Raw genomic sequence first — 14,560 nt, 5'->3', positions numbered from 1 at the left:
TTAAATAACATTAGGTTTAACGAGTACCAAGGGTTGATGCTTTAAGGGGGCTAATAAAGTGTGTTTTTAGTAAAATACTGTATTATTAGCTTAGTATAAAACAAATCGTCCAAGTTTAAACGAAATATATCCATACACAAGCAAATTCCAACACATAACAACATTTTCTATAAGAATAACATGGCAATTTTTAATATGCTCTTTTTTAGTTTTTTCCATAACTAATAACAGTACAAAAACACTTAAATATACTTAATTATTAGTTTTTAAGCTCATTAAAATTGTCTGGAAAGAAATTGGGAATTTTTCAGTTGTATGGGTCAAAAATGACAAACCCCCTTTTTTAGCACATAAAACCCCGTTCCCAAGGTCTGTACATGCTGGTTCCCGAACACATTCAAGTTTATCCCACCCCTCACCTTAATACAGAATTTCTTCAAAATAGGACAAAAGTTACTCCAGTTATCGCGTTTACAGACATTTATATAGAATATTTAATTCTATACGAACGGATGGTGTTTTTGGCCTCTGGGGACATCAAAATGAAAAAGTAAATCGGTCCCGGGCCTAGGTCTTACCATGCCACCTACGGTAATAGCTTCGAGCGTCCGGTGGCTCTTTTTAGCATCCGACGCTAGCATCCATAGTATAATCGCCCCCATTTGATTTAATGCCCCGCTAGCGTCCCGGACGCTGGCCTCTCGGACGCCAGCGTCCTAGTATAATCCTAGCCTTAAAGTCACTGATTCCATCCTAAGTGAGATACTTACTGGAACCAGATGCAATGTCATTGGATTGGGCTATCAGTTCATGATGCTACCTATCTAAAAAAATGTGGTTAGTAAGAATAAGAAGTAGGGTTTATACCTTCCGCAAAAATTCGTGGCGGCTGAGGGATTAGGACGATCGGGTGGTGTCCCAGCCTCTAAATTAGCCCTCGCTCTGCTGCTCTGGGTTTTGACCATGAGTCACCCACTTGGCTTAATACATAGCTGGAAGAATTTTTGTATATCATCATAAAGTGTATTAAATAACGCCAGTTTTGTAACCTGCGTCAAATAACAAGAACATTGAGCCAAAACACGAAATAATTGCAACAATATTAAGTATACTTTTGGTTTTAAAATAATAGACAGTTTTTGTGTCGTGGTATGCTTAATATCATCGCAATTATTTCGTGTTTGGGCTCAATGTTCTTGTTATTTGATGCAGGTTACAAAAATGACGTTATTTAATACACTTGATGGTGGTATAAAAACATTTTACCAACTATGCATTGAGCCCAGTGGGTGACTCATTGTCAAACCCCAGAGCAGCCGAGTGAGGGCTAATTTAGAGGATGGGACACCACCCGACCGTCCTAATCCTTCAGCTGCCACGAATCTTTGCGGAAGGTATAGACAGGTCCCTTTCAAAACCTTATAAGTGCCAGTGACCATTGATAGAATAAAACAAAAAATAAAATTTAACCCAGCAAGAAAAGTTAAATAAGCACATTTCTGTAATTTAGGGAGACTAACAGACTGTTTTGGCTTACACGACTTTCAATTGTCATAAACCACACTTAAATTTCAACAACATGAAATAAGCACAATATAACGTTTCAGATTTTGTAAGATGAAAAGAACACCACACTATTTAATGGTATATGGTTATGGGAAATAGGATAATAAATAAATCAAGTTCAGACTGTTGTATGTTTCTGTTTATTCAGTTGATGTTTGTCACTGGTTAAGTCACTCAAAGCGGCAGTGAACTTGTTAATTCTAGGTAGGGTTAATGTTTGTCTACAGTTTAGTTTGTTGTATAAAGTTTTACTTTATAATCAAGAGTTTGTCTGAACTACATTCCTCGTTTAAAAAAAAATTGAATTTTAACTACGGTACCACAGAGTTTAAATTCATATTTAAATGTTTGGTAAAATTATTTTTATTTTATCTTTGTACTTTTTTTAATAATTTGCTCACAATTAATTTTGTTGCCTATGTTCTTGAGCTATTAGTTTGTATGCAATAGGAACTACTAGCTCAAGAGCGCAGGCAAAAAAGAGGTAATTAATATAATTCAAGTTCTTGACAAACCATTATTGTCCTTTTAAATTAAACTCTTTACATTTTTCTACAAATAAATATAAAATATTTTAAAATTTGTATTAGATTTTTTCTTTATCAGGGGTTAGAGTATAAAACTGTAAAGCCAAATCCATACAAATTTGGCAGTGATTACACATACAGTATTGTATTTTAAAGCAGTATTGCGATGGGGGTCTGAACATAATACAGATATAGCTTAGTTATAAAGGTACACGTTAAAATACTGGACACCCATAACACGTCAACGTGCGAGCTAACTACGCTACTGGCACAAAAATATGCAAATTGTTCCCCGACTGAGCGACTTACATCTATGGAAGAACGAGAACATGATATTAAGATATGGGAATCTGAAAAATTGACAAAGCATGATTATACTCCTTTTATCTATGACATGATTAATCTATGGCAAACTTGTTGTTTCCGTGTATCCATTTGTTCTACATGAAAAAGTTACCGTATTGCAATTTATTTGACCATAAAAACTTGTAAAAAGACGGAAAAATTGGATTTTTAAAATGACGGCTTGACCGATTTTGTTTAATATTTAGAATTTTCAGGTCTTGTAACTCACTACAACCTACAACATAGTACAACCCCCAATACTGAAAAATGATGGATAAAAGTTTATTGCAACCTTTGTGATTTCACCTCTACAATACCATTGTTTACTCCCACCACTTGATAATGTAAGGGTTTTAGGCAAGCTAATGGGAGAAAGTATATGTCACTTTGCTTATACCATTTATTTTCTATCGTATGGATGGTTGTGTTATTGTTTTCTACAGTGGATTTATTAAGCACCACATTCTCTTTCACATCCCCTTTCCATTGCAAATCATAGGTAAACCAACTGGTAATAGTTTAAAGTAACCTGTAGTCACTGAAATTCTAAACGTAATCTATTCTGTATTAAAACATTCAATGTAAGAGTCATAAGGATCATTAATTGCTAAAAACAGTTTCCATGTCACAAACATAACCACTCCCATAATTAAACACTTGATGACAGTAATGTTTTGAGTTTTTTAATAAAACTTCATCAACTAGTGATCAAGATCAAATGATGGCCGTATCTGCTAGTTTTTAAAATTGTTTCCCTTGTACCCATTATATAACCTTATATAACGTTGACCCGCCAAAAATGACTGAGGTCATAAGGTTTTTGCTAAACAAAAACAGTTAAATAAAACGTTACACAAATAATAGCGTGTTTGACTGGACTTATGATCCTTATTGTTATCAATATTAGTACCTAACTAGAATTTTGAGTTTTACAACTACTCTTGATAAAAGCATCATAGAAGTACGGTACTATGAAAAATAGAGTTTGAAGTAAAAACAATAATAAAACATTCAAAACTGCTTCTGAGCATATTTTTGTGCCAAAATTTAAAACCATCTAAACATCTTGAACAACTCATACAGTATACATATATTTTGAGAAAGTAGGAAAATATTCCTATCGAAAACATACAAAATTGCAAATATAACAACAAACATAATCACAGTTTTGCAAACATTCTACAATAAACTTCAGTCTCTCCCGTCCTCTTTAACTACAAAACTACAGTTTAATGGTTAATATATTAGGTTTAGAAATGCTCTGAATGTTTCACAAGTCCTACAGTTAAATAATAATGCTGTTCAATATTAAGTACATCGAGTGATTCACTTTTATTTACACGTCTCACGGTATTTATACATATTTTACAATCGGGAATGTACATCTATTCTACATACAACTGGTTTTCCATGCCACTATCCTGTTCAAAGGTCAGTCTTGTTACATTTTGATACATTGAAATTGTCTTTTCCAATTCATTACCAGTGAAAAACATGAAAGGAAGTATACTGTTGGTCAAAAATTAAAATGAGAAAATAGTGTTTAAAACATTCAATAAATTACATTGCTTCTAAAACATAAACTAATTAAATCTAACATATCACAAAAATTAAATACGATAGACTCCCCAAAATCCGTTCTCAGAAAATCTGGACTGATGAAATGGAATATTTAATTTGCAAGTTTATTAAAGTAAAAAATCTGAAAGTTGATTTTTGTGGGTTGGGCACTTTTGATTTCTGATTTTTTTTTTGTGATTTGAGGTTATAGTAGTCCATCATATTTATTACAGTACTAAAATTTACTGAATCAAAAATTGTTGAGCAAATGTTCAACTACTGTAATACCTTTTCAGTACAATGGGGCAAAAATAGTATCTTACTAAATGCCGCTCTAAAAACAAAGCTTTAACTTGATTCCTGAATAAGCTGATTTTTAAAAATTTGGATCAACCTTCTATCACTCAAGTCCAGATTTCAGAGAGTCAACCGCACGTATAAAAATATAATTAAAAATAAAAATAAAGCTCAAATAACTATTCTGCAAAAGGTAACTAAATATAATACTCAATTTCAACAAAAAACTGCAATATGCTTTCTATGAAAATCAAAAGCTTTAAAAAGGGATTACTTAAATAATCTTAACTAGCAATTTTTCGAATTGGTGATCATGATAACACATTTTAATTTTGTAATGATTTTTATAAACTTACCTATGGTTCAAAGTTTTTTGATGTATAAATAATTATTATTTTAGATATTCAATAAATTCTACTTTTTATTTAAGACATGTTCTTCGTAGACATTGGTTGAAAAGTCATTAGTATTGTGCCTTTATAGGACTATATTAATTACCTTTAGAGGAAATTAAATCCTTAAAAAAATATTTAAAACTATAAATTTATTATTTTTGGAGTTCAGCTTTTAAAATGCACATTTTAGTACCTTTCATTTCCACCAAGGTTTACAAAAATGTTAACAACCATTATGATAGCACCATCTAAGAATGATCTAGAATAGAATCTTGACAGTCCGACACTTCAAAAACTATTTGTAAATAATCTTGCAGCAAATTAGTGGGCAATTTGTATTTGGATTTGGAATATATATATTTAAACTAGCTGTTACCCACGGGCTTCAGCCCGTTTAACTTCATAAGCATTAATAAAACTATTGATTGGTTAAGTTAAGCTGAAATAAATAAAACAGAATACAGAAATACCAACAAATAATCACACCTGATTTTGCTTGTATTTTCCCTACAATAAAGACTAAATACAAACAAAAGAGAATAAATATTTCCTTGGTGGATAATTCTGAGTTTTGGAACATATAAATGGATAAATGGTTTTTATCAGCAATCGTCATATTGAATAAATTTGATCTTGTTACACCCGCTGAAAATGGTTGTAAATTTTTAATATCTTAGGAGGTAGGCTATAGATACTGATGTCTAACAAATAAAAGAATTTTTTTTTATATACAAATTTTAGTACTTTAGGATTTTAGAACAGAGGCTTACATGAGTTCATTTACATTGTGAAAATAATTTTTGATGATTTTTCGGACTGTCAAGAATTTGCAGGTTGGTTTAGACGCTTGTGCCGATGGCAGGACTGTACGCTGGCGCAGGTTGTGATGAAACCTGATCGACAGACGGTTCACACTTCTCACTCATGACGCTGAGAACTTGCTCAAACTTGGAGTGTCGATCAGCCGCTGCCACCGTCGCACCGCGCGATCCCCACAGGAACTTGAGGTGGAACTCCGTCCGGAACATGTCTAGGAGTAAATCGTCCACCTAGTGATCACAGGGATAAGCAAAGAAATGTCTGATAAAATATCTTAAGAATCACATTATTTGATGAATTAAACTATTAACACGTTCAGTGCTGACTACATCAATTGATGTAGGTGCGCAACCTCCACTACATTAGTTCAGTATGAGCTCAGCCATTGCCGGGGAACGTTAAAATCGTTGCTAGCCTGTAGCTTAGAATGTGAGCTTTGTTTTTGTGTGGGTTGGTACTAAAATTTCCCGAGAAATCCCATCTGACAATGCTTTTGTCCCGGTTTCGGGGATTTTCTCTCTTCGAAGCCACATTACAAAGCCACTGACTCCAGGCAGTGCTGCTACCTTTAGGGGTGTTTTAGGGAACTACGTACAATCTTGGGATAACGATTGGGGAGATTACAATCACCACTGCTCTTTTGTTATTCGTCAGATTGAAATATTTTAATGCCAATTGCGTTCGCTGTTACAGTGCCGTGCCGGGTCTTCGCCCGGGCCTCGCCGCCATTGGCGAGCACCTGTTGGAATGCCTGCCGCACTGAACCAGTTAAATTAAATTAAATGTTAGACTAATCATAAACAACAGTAAGTTGGCTGTGATTTTTTAAAAGTCAGAATTAAGATGCTACTGGATAAGGTGTTTATTCCAGATTATTTAGCAGACCCCTCCTCGGGTATTTGTTGGTGTATTTGTCAGAGTATCTATTGTTGATTTGCTGTGTTCAAAATGTTGTGGCTATTGGCTGTTGGGTGTGTTTCTAATCTACTAAGATTAGTTAGGCATATTTGTTGTATTAAAATGTTTTGTGACCATGTTAGTAGATTAAGACATAAGTTTATGAGACACAAGCTACATATAATCGGCCAACAATACATGGCAATCGGCAGCAATCGATGTAATTTTTTTTGAACAGTAAATAATTTTAATTTTGAGTTAGAATTGTACAGTTGTTGTATGGGCTTACATTAGAACCCTGCATATCCAACCAAATAGAGACTAAAAGAGGTCATTGTACGTAACTTTGACGAAATATGCAAAATTTGACTCTTGGTAAAAGGGAAGCAAAATTTAACATGTTTTATGTAAGAAAATATTGCCCCGTTTCCCATCACAATTTATAATATATTTATAAATTTTACTCAGTGTTTTTTTTTACTAATCTTGATGGAAATGTCCAAAATAATTTCTTAAATATCATCAACTTACTATCAACAAACTGAACTTTAAACTATAGTAATACCTATAGACATGTTTTTATAACTATTTACGAAAATGAATCTCCGGTTACCTTTGAGTCTCCTAAGACTATCTCAGCATTTCGTCTAAAGGAGGGCAAAGAGTCACCGAACTTCCGAGACAGTTCTAGATGAGCAAATAAAGTCCCGAGGCCAAAGTCCGATGTTGAAGACTCCCAGGAACTCAAAATGCTCGTCTCCAAACTAGTGATGGGCTTGCTGCTTTGACCTGATCAGGAAAAAGAAAATTAGTTGATTAAATCGAAATCCTCAAAACATCATCAGTTTGACTGCTCAATTCTTTGTTAGGCATTACTTCATAAAACAGAATTAAAAGTCAAAACTGGAACACTTTAGTGAACAAGTTATTGTTGATTCTAATTTTATAGATAAATATTTTTAGGACCACTACCTATCCTACAAAGATATTTTGTACCAGTGTAGATGTTGATAAAATACTTTTCCTACAGTTACCTAACAATGTACATGTTCTCTCACTGATTTGAGAAAGCAAAGTGGCCAATTCGCTCATCAGTGAGACAATGTTAACATTGTCTCACTCTAATTACTTTGTCTCACTCCAGATTTGCAACGTGAAGGCACGAAATAGTGAGCGTGTAACATGCAGGCAACGTCGTATGCGCGCGAAATACGTTGGCAGCACTGGCTGTAAATCAGCTGGTCAGCTGTTGTACTGTTGTATTTGTCACTTCACATTAAATGTTATATTAAAAGTTCACTTCTGTGTAAAAATAGGTTATGTTTCTTCACAAATTTATTTGTTTTATGGTAACTGTAGGAAAAGTATAATGTGCAACTCGAGTTCAAAGTACAATTGCCTCACTCGAGAAACCATTCCTCACTCGCCTACGGCTCGTGAGTAAGGATTTCTCTCGAGTGAGTCAATTGCTCACTTTTCTCACTAGTTGCACAAATAACTATTTCACTTGTTTTGTATATAAATTTAGATAATTATCTTTCACTTAAAGTTTAACAATACCACTAATTCTAGAAAAAAGTAGCTAACTCTGAAGTTGAATGTGCAAAACCAAAAATGCAAACACCAAAGAAAGCTTCATTTTGTGAAAATTAAAGTAATTGTTGGGTTACTTTATTAGGATTGTGATACTCGTTTATAGACGTTTCTACCACTCATCATATGGTTCATTTTCCCATAACATCTTTAATTATATAGAACGTTTAGCAAATGTTCCTGCTTAAAAAACAGCTGATCTTATGGTCTGATCATGCTGGATTGCGAACTCGTTAAAATCAATCTAAAGATTTTTTGTACTTTTCTATATGACATAAACATCAAACTTTAACAAAGCTATCATCTTACTACATTGTACAATGGTTTTTACGCTAATTTTTTATCAATATTCAGCTTAATACACCACTATAGTGGCACGAAGCACGGGTACAGCAGCTAGTTTAAAAATAAAACGCACCCATTATGTCTTCTAAACTTCTCTCCTGCAGCAAAACGCATGGGAGAAGATGGGGAATTGTGGTGTTTGGGGCTTGAGGGTTGGTACACTCGTTCATGCTCTTTAACGTTGGCCGGAGTTTGGCCTCAAAGTTGAACGCTGAATCTGTGAATTTCTGCCGCAGTACGTGCCAAGTTACTGTCAGCCTTTGTATCTGAAACAAAGAAAAATATTCAAATTCCAATATTAATTAATCTTAATTTCTAATGTTCAGAGAAAAAGTCAGATCATTCATCAACGCCTTTTCCCACATCAATGCCAGATCAAGACAATGCCTCTTCCCATTTGGTTTTGTAAAAATATCTAATATATAAAATTCTCGTGTCACAGTGTTTGTCTGCAAACTCCTCCGGAACGACTTCACCGATCGTTATGAAATTTGGTGTGTAAATTCTGTAGGTATGCGAATCGGACGTAAACTATTTCCCGTTTCGAAATTCTTAAAAGGGCTCCGCCCCAGTGGCTCTGGAGTTTCCCATGTTAACCTTATGAGAAATGGAATTAATGAATCTTAACAGCTGTTTCAATTAAACAAGTTGGTTCTGTTCTATGATGTTCAATAGCATTAAAGTTACAAGGATTACCAACAGGGTGCAGCACTATTATTTCTTTTACATTAATGACAACAGCTAATTTGCAACCAAAAGGTGAGTGAGCGTAGCGAACGAACTTCAACCTGGAGGCGAGTTAGCGTAGCGAACGAGCTAACCTGAAGGCAAGTGAGCGCAGCGAACGAGCTCCAACCTAAAGGTGAGTGAGCGTAGCGAACGAGCTCCAACCCAAAGGTGAGTGAGCGTAGCGAACGAACTTCAACCTGGAGGCGAGTTAGCGTAGCGAACGAGCTAACCTGAAGGCAAGTGAGCGCAGCGAACGAGCTCCAACCTAAAGGTGAGTGAGCGTAGCGAACGAGCTCCAACCCAAAGGTGAGTGAGCGTAGCGAACGAACTTCAACCAGGACGTGATTGAGCGATGCGAACGAGATCATCTTGAAAATTAAACGTAACGGTACTTTCTTTCCATCGGTCTGTCTTAGGGGAAACCTATAACTTAGGCGATACGAAGTTCGCCGGGTCAGCTAGTAATATTATAAAATGACCTTTATGCCAGGATTTTAAAGGATTTTGCAATGCATATAGGTTCAACAGCAGGCAAATAAATAATTAATGACAAAAATACATGAAACACAAATAAATACTTAAACACAGAATGTTTGGAGCTACTCCTTCTTTAGAGACTCTACAACTGAAGAAGGAGCTACAGTAGCTTCAAAAAACTCTGTGTTTATTTATTATTTAATCTATTTTCGTCAGTTAAGTAAGCCTGCTGTTAAATCTATCCATTACAAAATCCTTAAAAAAACTTCATTAATACATTATACTACGTGAGAAGTCCAAATAAATTGAATAGTAATCTTAATATATAGAAAGACACCACTATTTATTGACCATTTGGGAACTCCTATAGTCCAGTAAAAATATATAAACTAATGACCCAACCTCCGAAAAATTTCGAAAGTTTTGAAACTTTGCACACATATTTCTATGTACCTAGAGAAGATTATACCTAAAGTCCCCATTAATATGAGGCGATCTCTAGCGGCAATTAGGGAAAACAGGGCACTTTTTTGGTTTTTGGGTAAAATATTGAGAACAGTTGTTTGGAGTTAAAAGTGACTGATACCAAATCAAAGATGATCATTAAATCTTCACAAAAATGACGCTTAAAAACTTTTATTTTATTCCTAATGGTTACCGAGTTATAGGGTACTAAAATATGGTGTTTTTTCTCAGCGAAATACCTACTTTAGTTTGCACCATTGTTCGCACCCTGACAATTTGAGTAAATCCTATAGGTATTTTAGCACCCTATAACTCAGTAACCATTAGGTATAAAAAAAGTGTAAATACTATTTTTGTTGAAAATTTAATGATCTTTCATTTGGTATCCAGTCACTTTTAACTCCGACCGACGGTTCTCAAGATTTTAATCAAAAACAAAAAAAGGGGCCCTGTTTTGGCTAATACCGCTTAAGCTCGCTTCATATTTATGGGGACTTTTGGTACAATCTTCCCTAGGTACCGGTACCTAGAAATAAGTGTGCAAAGTTTCAAAAAATGTATCTATAGTGAAAATCTCACATACAACAAATCCCTCCGATGGTAGGTAATATTGAAATAAATGTTGTAAAGCTAAATCCTCACTGGCAAGTTACATGAGGTGAAAAGATAGTTGATGTGACGGCCTTTAAACCCCTGTTTTGGCTTGATTCCACCCTTTATGGCCGTTCTGAGGTGTATTTCCGTAAGTAATGTAGCCACTCCCCCTTTCACTACCCATAAACCCTCCTGTTCATCTTTCTAAATCCCAAGCAGAATTTCTCTTAAAAAAACATAAAGGATAGACATTTCATCTATATGAAACTTCCTACAGCTGATTTGTTAGGGGGAATCTTAAATATATGGCAGTACCAATACAGTTGTAAAATCAGCTATTTTGTAAAAAGTCTAGGCTTTTTATAAAATGCCGCCTAATCGTTACTTTTGAGAATTGTGCTGTAACATCCTAAGATTTTTTTAAAAAGTTATTATTGTGATTTGTGATTTTTTTTCCATAAAAAAGGTTGAAAACCAAGAAATTTTACAAAATTAGGGGTAGCCATATTACAATACAGCTGGTGACAGAGTCTTTTTTTAAATAAAATCTCACAAACAGCATATAGGCTGAACATAACGAAATTAACTCAACCGTTTTTTATTATACCTAAATTTGTCCAGCCTAATTACAATTTCGGAGTCTTTTCTACAATAAAGCAGTGTTTTGTAAAAGACTAGAATTTTACAAAATGGGCAACTGTATTGCGATATAAACAATGATTTCAGATACTGAAGTACTGTAGCTCCACATGAAAATTTCCACCTCCTACAAAACATATCACAATATTTAAAAAGTTAAGTATTCATGTTATTCCACCACTCCCTCAGATGGGTAGGATTAAAGGCGTTGGTTGGAATTCCTAACGGGATGAGCTAATAGGGGAAGTTAAACATCAAACATTTACTGTTGCCATGGCAGCCACTTAGGCAACAAACAGTGGAATGATTGAAGTACTCTTCATAATTGTGTTGACGATACTCTTGTCTGCAAGCTACTCAGAGTTGGCAAACAATTAACGATGGCTAACCAGTTGTCAACTTCATTAACAACTTTTTGGCATTTTAATGGTGAAGACCCACCAAATTGGAAGCTGCAATAGTCTCTGATTTGGGAATCCAAAATAAAACTAAAACTGGATGCTATTTGAGTTTAAAATAAATGCACCTTTGTAAATAAACAATTTTTCAATGTTGGAACATATGCTTCAGAATGATTTTATTTGTTTTGGTTTCTTTCTTAATTAGATTGAGTATTTTTTTTATTAATAATTTTTCTTATATTTACATTTCTAATTATTTTTTTTAATGTTTGATCAAGATACATATACATTTAATTTGATGAGCCTATGAAATTATCAATTTATTGTATATAGGGCTTACTTAGTACCATTGATTTCTTTAGTCTTGGCCATAGAAAACATTCATATTTTCCGTAAGGACAGCCTGATCACCTGAATGGTAAAAAGAAATACCACTTTGTATAAAGGCGCACAAAAAAACATTAATAATTATACACAAAAGTTAATTAATAGTATATTTCATTACTAGGACCGAAAGTAGCTTTTTCTGTCGCGCGCTCAAGTTTTTGTGTTCGGCTTCGCCTCACACAGGGAACATCAATTTCATGTGCGAGGCGAAGCCGAGTATGTGAGAGCTATTTTCACGTACGAGGCGAAGCCGAGGACGGGAATAATGGAGCAAGTGCCGGATAATGACTTTCAGTACGAGTTATGAACAATACTTTTCATCACGACGCAAAAATACACAAACACAGAATAGCAGATCTCAGTAATATTACAACTATTTTATTTCTCAATTAATTTGATTGAACATCAAAAGAAAATAAAATAACATTTTCTAAAAGGAAACCTACATATATTTCTCAATAAATTTTGTTTAGATATAAAATAAAAGAATAAAACAACTTTGAACGATACATACAGCTGATTCAAATCATTAAAGTAAACCATAATAAAACACTAGCGCACGTAGTGAATAAATGGAGAACTAATTGAGAGCGAGGGAGACTGGGAGAGTAAATATAGAGCTTGGGAAACGACTACTTTCATTGATGTCAGCTGTTATCAAAAATAGTTACTTTCGTTACGGAGTGATGAAATAGCTATTTACCTTACAAGTGTAGTAAGAGCGTTTTTACATCACGCAGGTGAATGTTGTGCAACGAGCGGAAGCGAGTTGCATAATTTACCGAAGTGATGTAAAACGCTCTTGCGTAACGTGTAACGTACAAGATTTTACCTGACCCGACAATATACAGGAGGTTACGAACAATATTTTTCATTATCCATTTCACTCATCTTCTAACAGTAACGTTCATTTACAAACAAAAGCTAGGTTAGGAAAATTCTTCGAAACATAACAATAAAATTCAAGCGCACAGCTGATTTCTAGCGTTGAACGTCGTTGGCTCCATAGAGGTATATTTTTTAAGTTAAGCACTCAATGTTATTTAAATGGGTTTCATTACATCACCGAGAGTTTTTTCAACTTTACATCACTCGAGAAGTAACGAAGTTATATACATCACGCTTGAGATAGGGAAGTTTAACATGGCGGGTTAGGTAAAATGTTTTACTGTGACTTCTAGCATTTTCAACAAAGAAGATTTCAACTGACGTCAAAAAAGGCGATTTGAACATTTAGAATACCCTATATTGCTGCCTAAACTGAGAAAAGATGAGAAACGTTTTAACATATATTTCAGAATGACAATGGAATGCAAATTGGGTACAAATAGACATTTTCGATCAGAAGCTCAATTGTCATTTTGGTTGCTTGGAGTCCTGGACACAAAATGACTCATCGCACCGGCACCGCTGGGTGGTGAAATGGAACATGCTGCATCTCGGCAGTGCGGTAGTTTAGGGCAGTATACCGCTACCGCTCGCACCGCTCCGGTGTGGTCGATTGCATTTACTTCCATTGTGCTAAATCACCACACGAATATCACACTGCTACTGCACCACCGTACCGCTCCAGTGTGTGCACCCCTCTAGGAAGAGACTAAAAACGTCCTTCGTACCGTCTGATGATGGCTCCATGTAAGAGCTGAAACTATACACCACTACTGAAACTAATACATCAGAAGCTTAATTATTTCAGTAGCTGTTCCTATTCATCACTTGTGAAAGTTTCACTAAACAGAACAACCCTTGTGTTTACCTGGGGCATACACAGGCCGAGCATGATGCTGGCGAAGCCGAACAAGTTTCCGAGCGCAGTCTTGGTATCCACAGCCACTTGTATCCACTTGTTGAGTGTCTCGGCTCTTTCTCCCTCCGTCGAGCAAGTGAGGATTGTCACAGCCACTAGCAGCTTCAGACACTGTGTCCTGGGAAATAGAGACAACTATTGTTTTTAAGAGATATTGAGGTACAAGGGGTTTTTCATAGGGGTGACACAGTTTAAGGTTGTAATTTTAAGCTAGTAGCACTGTGTTTACAGGATAAATAGTGGATTTTTGTTATTCAATAATATTTATTGTTGTGGCGCGGTTGAAAATGTTTTAATTGATAATAAAGGTTTCAAAAGTTGCGTAAATTATTAACACTTTTCAAGCACTGTAGCATTATTTGGTAATGGTAACTATTACTGTTCAACAATGAAAAACTTATTTATAAATTTAATGTAAACAAAAACTGTTTTATAGTTTAATGTAATGGGTGTCAGGAGGATGATCCAGTACCTCCCTCGTAGTCGTGTGACACAAATTTCCTGATGGCGAAAGGCATAGTGTAATGCAGGAATTTATGTCATTTAGACAATCGTCCTGTAAATTTTGTCAGGTAAATTTGACCTGCTCCAGTCTATCAATCTTTTTAAAATTTGTTTGTTGATAACTCTAGAAATCCCTTTTCAGTAAGCCAAAATAGTTTTGGTTCTGTTGGATTACAATGAGACTGCTATAGTTTAATAATGGTTTAATGTTGA

At 34.9% G+C, this 14,560-nt stretch overlaps 1 protein-coding gene across 3 annotated transcripts in view; it reads right to left on the bottom strand.

Annotated features, from left to right (window-relative positions):
- Positions 1 to 1,687: 1,687 nt before the first annotated feature.
- Positions 1,688 to 14,560, bottom strand: part of LOC129001685 (breast cancer anti-estrogen resistance protein 3 homolog) — a 243,564-nt gene continuing 230,691 nt past the window's right edge. For all 3 annotated transcript variants that reach the window (XM_054429078.1, XM_054429077.1, XM_054429079.1), the window contains 4 exons: positions 13,793 to 13,961; positions 8,418 to 8,610; positions 7,020 to 7,195; positions 1,688 to 5,739 (listed from right to left, as the gene is read on the bottom strand). In XM_054429078.1, the coding sequence (XP_054285053.1) occupies positions 5,530 to 5,739; positions 7,020 to 7,195; positions 8,418 to 8,610; positions 13,793 to 13,961 (748 nt within the window). In that variant the 3' untranslated portion in view covers positions 1,688 to 5,529. The remainder of the gene's footprint in view (positions 5,740 to 7,019; positions 7,196 to 8,417; positions 8,611 to 13,792; positions 13,962 to 14,560) is intronic.

The sequence above is a fragment of the Macrosteles quadrilineatus genome, unplaced genomic scaffold (assembly GCF_028750875.1).
Source record: "Macrosteles quadrilineatus isolate MER2022 unplaced genomic scaffold, UCM_ALF_1.0 Scaffold_8__2_contigs__length_117827958, whole genome shotgun sequence".
NCBI lineage: Eukaryota > Metazoa > Arthropoda > Insecta > Hemiptera > Cicadellidae > Macrosteles > Macrosteles quadrilineatus.
The sequence above is the reverse complement of the archived record's forward strand: the minus strand, read 5'-3'. Positions and strand labels throughout refer to the sequence as shown.